General features: G+C 46.1%; 1 protein-coding gene across 1 annotated transcript in view; it reads right to left on the bottom strand.

Moving 5' to 3' along the window:
* LOC122542002 (SH3 domain-binding protein 1-like) overlaps positions 1-7,814 on the bottom strand; it is a 58,150-nt gene that overhangs the window by 25,205 nt on the left and 25,131 nt on the right. The window contains exons 3-6 of the mRNA XM_043679295.1: positions 7,354-7,458; positions 3,443-3,519; positions 2,979-3,090; positions 749-825 (exon numbers count right to left, since the gene is read on the bottom strand). Of these exons, the coding sequence (XP_043535230.1) occupies positions 749-825; positions 2,979-3,090; positions 3,443-3,519; positions 7,354-7,458 (371 nt within the window). The remainder of the gene's footprint in view (positions 1-748; positions 826-2,978; positions 3,091-3,442; positions 3,520-7,353; positions 7,459-7,814) is intronic.

The following is a 7,814-nucleotide window of genomic DNA, read 5'->3' as shown; positions in this document are numbered from 1 at the left end:
CAGGGTGCTGGTGAGGCCACACCTGGAGTACTGTGTGCAGTTTTGGTCTCTTTACCTGAGAAAGGATGGACTGACAGTGGAGGTGGGTGCAGAGGATTGATTCCAGAGTTGAGGGGGTTGGTTTATGCGGAGAGACTGAGTAGAGTGGAATTATATTCATTGGAACTGAGAAGAATGAGGAGGGATCTTATAGAAACATATAAAATTATGAAGGGATTGGATCAGATAGAAGTAGAGAGGATGTTCCCACTGGAGGGTGAAACTAGGACAAGAGGGCATAGCCTCTAAGTTAGGGGGAGCAGAGAGAGGACTGAACTGAGAAGGAACTTCTTCACTCAGAGGGTTGGGAATCTGTGGAATTCAGTCGAGGCTTCCTCAGTAAATGTTTTTAACGCTAAGATAGATAATGTTTTGAACAGTAAAGGTATTAAGTGTAATGGTGAGTGGGCGGGTAAGTGGAGCTGAGACCATGAGAAGATCAGCCATGATCTTATTGAATGGCAGACTGGGCCGGACGGCCTACTCCTGCTCCCGGTTCTTATGTTCTAATGAATCTGTGCAGACCTATCCCCACTCACCCCACTTAAACTGTACCTCAATATGAACAATGCTTTGTAAACAGCTGTGCCCCTGTGTGTTTTGATGTGTTCGTGAGCTGTTGGAATATCTCTGTCACTAACCCCTGTCTCTCAGTGTTTGGTTGTGTGTACGTGCACATGGGATATGATGAGTTGGTAAATATTTTTACCGATTCTTGGCAGCTGTCCAGTCCAGCGTTAGTTTGGCCAACTGCTTCTTGTGTTTGAGAACATTTGGAAGTTCCTCCTGTTTGTAAAGAAAGTTTTATTTTAAATATGATAAGTCACTGTCTGCTGGGAACTATACAGGAAGTGCTGCAGATGTGTTGAGTTAGTTCCTCTGGCCCTCACTCAGGATCTGGTCCCTAGCTCCGTGCCAATCTCTGGCATTTCCATTCCTCATCCATGGGCTTCATCCATTGGCAGGGGGATATTTCCCAGGGATTCCCCTGATTGTATCTGCTGGGAGTTTAGAGACTGAACATTGGGGAAAAAACACATTGAATCATCGGTAGGGTGGGAGTTTTAACAAAGAAAATTCATTCACAGGGTAAAGGCATGGTTGGATAGGCCAGAATTTATTGCCTTCCCTAATTACCCAGAGGGCAGTTAAGAGTCAACCACATTGCTGTGGGTTTGGAGTCACATGTAGGTCAGACCAGGTAAAGATGGCAGATTTCCCTCTCTAACAATCATTAGTGAACCAGATGTTTTTTCTCCAACAATCAGCAAAAGATTCATGGTCATCATTAGATTCTTAATTCCAGATATTTAATGAATTCTAATTCCACCTTCTGCTGTGGTAGGATTTGTACACAAGTCCCCAGATCCCTGGATTAACAGGCCAGTGATAATACCACTAGTCATCACCTCCCCTTAATTCACTGCTGATGGCCAAACATGATCTTGTCCTTTCCTGCTGACCACGTAGGAATTTCTCGTTCACCGTTGACATCCAATGCCTTCAGTAACTTGGATCCCAAGCTCTGGAATTTTCTTCATGAACAGCTCCCTACTTCTTAAAGGCCCTCCTTCAATCTATTCCCTGCACCAGGCTCTTTCTCAGATCTCCAATGATCCTTTGGCGTGGCTCAGTGTCAAGTTGACTCACTTCCTGGGAAGGTTGACTGAAACTAAAGGCTCTAAATAAAGCTGTTGTTGAGTCCCCGCTTCCACTCCCCCACCCCACATGTTTGCAGCACTCACTCCTGGCTTTGTGTTAACACCTACACAGTCTAACCACAGGCAGAGAAACCTGCTCCCAGGCCTATTTTTGGACACCATTACACAACAGCAAGCTGCTGACGCCTGAGAACATGCTGCTTGGTTTCAAACTGAACGGGACCTCACCTTGCTTCCACTCTCAGTTATCGGAGAGTACTTTGTGCACACGCAGACCTCTGCATGTGAACCTATCCCATTCACCCACCACACAGTCTCCCCCTCACCATCGTCCCCTCCTCTGAAGGTACACCTGGTAATATCCATAGATCTGTGCCATTAACAAACAGCTCACCCATGCTAAAGAGAGACCATAGGTCCCTCACCATTCACCCCTCCCCTTGGCACACAGTGACCACATCCCCATTCATTTTACGAAGAGTGACCATAGCTCCCTCCCCTCGGTACAGAGTCACCACACACACCTCACCCATTCATAGAATTCCTACAATGTGGAAACAGGCATTTGGCCCAACAAGTTCAAACCAACCCTCCAAAGAGAATCCCACCCGGGCCTACTCCCATACCCTATTACTCGACATTTACGCCTGACTAACACTCTTAACCTACACATCCCTGAACACCACGGGCAATTTAGCATGGCCAATTCACCCAAACTGCACATCTTTGGACTATGGGAGGGAACTGGAGCACCCGGAGGAAACCCACGCAGACGCGGGGAGAATGTGCAAACTCCACACAGACAGTTGCTTGAGGCTGGAATTGAACCCGGGTGCCTGGAGCTGTGAGGCAGCAGAGCTCACTGAGCCACCGTACCATCACTTGGCACAGAGTGACCACAGTCCCCTCCTATTGGCACAGAGTGACCACATGCCTGATAACAACCATCACAATCACAGGGAACTGAACTCTGAGATTTATCCCTGCAGTCTCGGTACAGTGGGGGGTTGGGGGTGTTTTAAATGAGTCACTGATGGTCCCATTGCACACGGAAGCCTCGGACTTCACAACTTCTAGTTTTAAAAACAGGAAGATGAATTAAAATAGTTCCAGAATGTGACTGCAGGCAGGCCTGATATAAATAGAACTCTGTGGCTGACACTAAATCATACAGGAACCATTCAGAAAGCTGCCTTTTGCGACATGCTCGATGTCCTGGTTTACTACGGACACTCACTGTACATAGAGCCTCCCTGTATATACAATCAATCTGCTCACCTCCGAGAGTTTGTACAGTGGGTCCAGGACGTCCCTCTCCACTTGAAGTTCGTGTTCAATGAGGACCTTTGCTAAAGTATTTTCAACTGAGCAGCAGAGCTCCATCATTTTCCTATAGGGGTAAACCATGAGAAAGAAGAGTCATAGAATCTCTACAGCGCAGATAGAGGACATTTCTTCCATCGGGTCTGCACTGACCCTCCGAAGAGCATCCTATCCTGACCCACCCCTCTACCCCATCCCTGTAACCCTGCCTTTCCCATGGCCAATCCCCCGGGCCTTGGCTGTGGGAGGAAACCGGAGCACCCAGAGGAAATCCACACACTCCTGGCAGTTGAATTGGGGATTCGGGACAAGCCAGAGGGATTGGTCCCAGTGATTGATGTGGTGCCTCTTTTCCTCAGCATTGACCATCCCACAGTCTTGTCTCAGCCTGCAACAGTAGCCATTGGCTTCTTACCCACCTAATGGGGGACTCGTTGTCCAATTCTCTGCAGCTGTCCTCTATGCTCTGTGACAGCAACATCAGCGGCATCTTTTTCTGTGTAAGAAAGGAGAAGGCATCAGGCTTGAAGGCACCTTGGGACGTGAGAGAGTGGGAGCATGGGGGCTGCAAAGAGCAGGCAGCTCCCGGGTCACCTCAACTCAGAGGCAGCAAGAGCATACGAGCTTGGAGCAGGAGTAGACCACCAGACAGCCCCCACCCCGAGTGAGCCTTCTCCGCCATTCAATAAGATCATGGCTGACCTTTTCACAGCCTCAGCTCCACTTACTCGCCCTCTCACCATAACTCTCAATTCATTCACTGTTCAAAAGTCCATCTTTGCCTTAAAGAACATTCAACAAGCTAGCCTAAACAGTGTAGAGGAAGCTTTACTCTGTATCTAATCCTGTGCTGTTCCTGTCCTAGGAGTGTTTGAGGGGGGACAGTGTAGAGGGAGCTTTACTCTGTATCTAACCCTATGCTGTCCCTGTCCTGGGAGTGTTTGATGGGGATTGTGTAGAGGGAGCTTTACTCTGTATCTAACCCCGTGCTGTCCCTGTCCTGGGAGTGTTTGATGGGAATAGTGTAGAGAGAGCTTTACTCTGTATCTAACTCCATGCTGTCCCTGACCTGGGAGTGTTTGATGGGGGGGGGGGGGGGTCAGTGTAGAGAGAGCTTCACTCTGTATCTAACCCTGTGTTGTGCCTGTCCTGGGAGTTTTTGACAATGACAGTGTAGAGGGAGCTTTATTCTGTACCTAACACCCTGCTGTCCCTGTCCTGGGATGGGAGGGACAGTGCAGAGGGATCTTTACTCTGTAAATAATGTAAGATTGCAAGAACACGGAGCAGGAGTGGGCCATCTGGCCCTTTGAACCATCTCTTCCATTCAGTAACATCATGGCTGATCTTTATTGTTGACTCAACTCCACTTACCTGCCCGCTCACCATAACCCTTAATTCCTTTACTGTTCAAAAATCTATCTATCTTTGCCTCATGAACATTCAACGAGGTAGCCCTGACTGCTTCACTGGGCAGGGAATTCCACAGATTCCCAACCCTTTGACTGGAGAGATTCCTCCTCAACTCAGTCCTAAACCTGGTCCCCTTTATTGTTGAGGCTATGTCCCCTGGTTCTAGTTTCACCTGCCAGTGGAAACAACCTCCCTGTTTCTATAATATCTATTCCCTTCATAATTTTATATGTTTCTATAAGATCCCCCCTTATTATTCTCAATTCCAATGAATAGAATTCCAATTTCCTCGGTCTCTCTGCATAAACCAGTGCCCTCAACTCCGGAATCAACCGAGTTAACCTGCTCTGTTCCCCCTCCAGCCCTGTTCCCTCTACATCCTCTCTCAGGTAAGGAGACCAAAACTGTGCACAGGTGTGGCCTCACCAGCACCCCGTACAACTGCAACATAACTTCCCTGTTTTTAATGTCCATCCCTCTAACAATGAAGGATAATATTCCATTTGCTTTCTGAATTACCTGCTGCAGCTGCAGACCCCGACCTTTTGGGATTCATTAAGATCCGAGCTCTCCAAAGTCCTCACCCAGTGTGAGACCAAAGGAAGAGAGTGTGAGTGGAGAGTAGGGGCCTTCCCCGGGATTGTGTGCATGAGTCAGACAGCAGAGCAACAGTTGGAGTCAAATCGGGTCTTATTTTGGCCTCCTTTGAAGATTAATCCCTCGCCGGTAGAGTCACACAGCACGAAAACAGACCCTTCGGTCCAACCAGTCCGTGCCGAAGATAATCCCAAACTAAGCTATTCCCACCTGCCTGCACTTGGCCCATATCCCTCCAAACCTTTCCTACCCATGTACTTATCCAAATGTCTTTTAAATGTTGTAACTGTACCCGCACCCACCACTTCCTCAGGAAGTTCATTCCACACACGAACCACCCTCTGTGTAAAACATTTACCTCTCATGTCTTTTTTAAATCTCTCGCCTCTCACCCTTAGCCTTGTAATCCCCCATCCCAGGGAAAAGACGATGACCATTAACGCGATCCATAACCCTCATGATTTTATGAACATCTATCAGATTGCCTCTCAACCTCTTACGCTCCAGTGAAAAAATGTCTCAGCCTATTCAGGTTTCTCATTGTAACTCAAACCTCCCATACCCAGCTTAAACACTTGGGTCTATATAGACAAGAGCAGTGTAGTCCACTGGTATGTTTACAGAAGTGTGTAAAACAATAGTTATCAGATTGTTAATGTTGATAAATTCTTTCAATGTGGGAGTCTTGGCCCAGGGACTATTAAATTGATGTTCCAAATTTCCAACATATACAGGAAAACCCAGTCTTTTCAGCATAGAAACAGGCCATTCAGCCCGATAAATCAATATCCATATTGTTAGAAATATGTGATATCTGAAATATGAATGTAAAATACCATTGGTCAGGATAACATATATATCTTTTCGCAGTTCTAAAAAGGACACTTTGCAAAGCAAAAGGCCATGAATACAACAACAACACTGCATTCGCAAGAACCAGGCTGTTTGGATGGAGATGTGAAGTCTCCAATCTCGTCAGAAACAGGTCACATGGTCCAGTTATTAGTGTAATAAAGCAGCTGGAAAAAGTGAGGTCTGCAGATGCTGGAGATCAGAGATGGAAATGTGTTGCTGGAAAAGCGCAGCAGGTCAGGCAGCATCTAGGGAACAGGAGAATCGACGTTTCGGGCATTAGCCCTTCTTCAGGAATAAAGCAGCTGAATTGTTAATTTAGTCAGACATGAAGTCTGAAATAATTTGCCTGATGGGCAATCCTTCACTCTTTCTCTCTCTTTCCTTGAAACTCCTTTCGTAGGTGTTGTGAATCAAAAACCCACTGGAAGGGCTCATAGCCACTTGTGAAGGGTTCCTGAAGAAGATTTTGAAATCTACCTTACTATCTCCAGAAAAGAGAATTTATCCAGCCCCAACCAATCCAAGGGAATATTCCAGTGCCAAAAGCTTTTGTGGGTCTTCAGTTGCAGATCTATTTTTGAAACAATCAATGACTATTCCTTTTCTTCTGAGTTTAACTGCTACCTCATCAAAGAATGTTTGAAAAAACACCCTGTGGAGTTGTACCTTTTTTTTTATCTGTGTTCATATGAAAGAGAGAGAATGGGTATGAGAGAGAAATTATGAGAATGAGTGAGTGTGAGAGAGAGAGAATGTGTGTGAGAGAAAATGTGTGTGCATGTGAGAGGAGAATGTAAGAAAGAGCATACGTATGAGAGAGAGGGAATGTGTGTGTATGTGAGAGAGAGAGAGAATGCATGTGTTCATAAGCAAACGTGTGTGACTGAGTATGTGTTACAGGTGTACATGTTAGTGGCTGTCTGTGTGAGAGAGTGTGTGTGTGAGAAAGAATGTGTGTGTGAGAGAGTGTGTGTGAGAGTGTGTGTGAGTGCCTCTCAAATGCACACATACTGTCACACTCACACCCACTCTCTCTCAACACACACACAGTCTCTCAAACTCACATACTGTATGTGTGAGTATGTGTGAGAGAGTATGTGTGTGAGAGTGTGTGTGTGTGTTTGAGAGAGTGTGAGTCTTTGCGAGAGAGTGTGTGTGAGAGAGTGTATGTGTTTAAGAGAGAGTGTGTGTGGGAGAGTGTGTGTATTTGAGAGAGAGCGCGTGTGAGAGAGTCTAAACCTTTTGTTAAGAATCGTTGCATCTTCACTTGAGTATGTTTTGCTTGCATTAAACTATTTCTTTATTTGTTATCTGGACACCAGGTTAATTTGTTCCTGAACCTGAAGTAAATACAGTCAGATACCAATATGCTCTTTTTAATTCCGCCTTTGTAATGGTGAGCAGATGGGAGTCAGAATACTTGGACAATCTGATGTTAATGTGACGAAGGAGTTTTCTCACTCACCAGGCGCTTATCAAAATCTGCACCTTGTTGGCCATGAAGGCAGGATAGTAGCCTCTTGTAGGTGACGCAAGTTGCTCTCCGTGTGGGTTCGATCCTGTTTTCAAACTGAACAAAAGTAGAGACAAAGAGGTGAAAGGTCAATGTACTTAATGAATGGGAAAGCAGTCTGCCATGGGAGCAGGGGAGGTTCAAAGTTCAAATGAAAAAAAGCCTTTAGCCCATTGGGTATCCCCTGGAAAACCAGAAACCTGCTTGGTGGAGCTTGAAGAGGAACAGGACTTCAGCTTCACTCACCACAAGGCATCAATCAACTACAACACAGCACCCATTCAGCACTACACAGGAATATCAACACTCCCACAATGCTTCACTGGAATATCAACTCTTCCTCAATGTTACACAGGAATATCAGCATCCCCTCAGCGCTTCACTGGAATATCAACACTCCCTCAGAGCTACAC

Source organism: Chiloscyllium plagiosum, chromosome 39, assembly GCF_004010195.1.
Source record: "Chiloscyllium plagiosum isolate BGI_BamShark_2017 chromosome 39, ASM401019v2, whole genome shotgun sequence".
Taxonomy (NCBI): Eukaryota; Metazoa; Chordata; class Chondrichthyes; order Orectolobiformes; family Hemiscylliidae; genus Chiloscyllium; species Chiloscyllium plagiosum.
The sequence above is the reverse complement of the archived record's forward strand: the minus strand, read 5'-3'. Positions and strand labels throughout refer to the sequence as shown.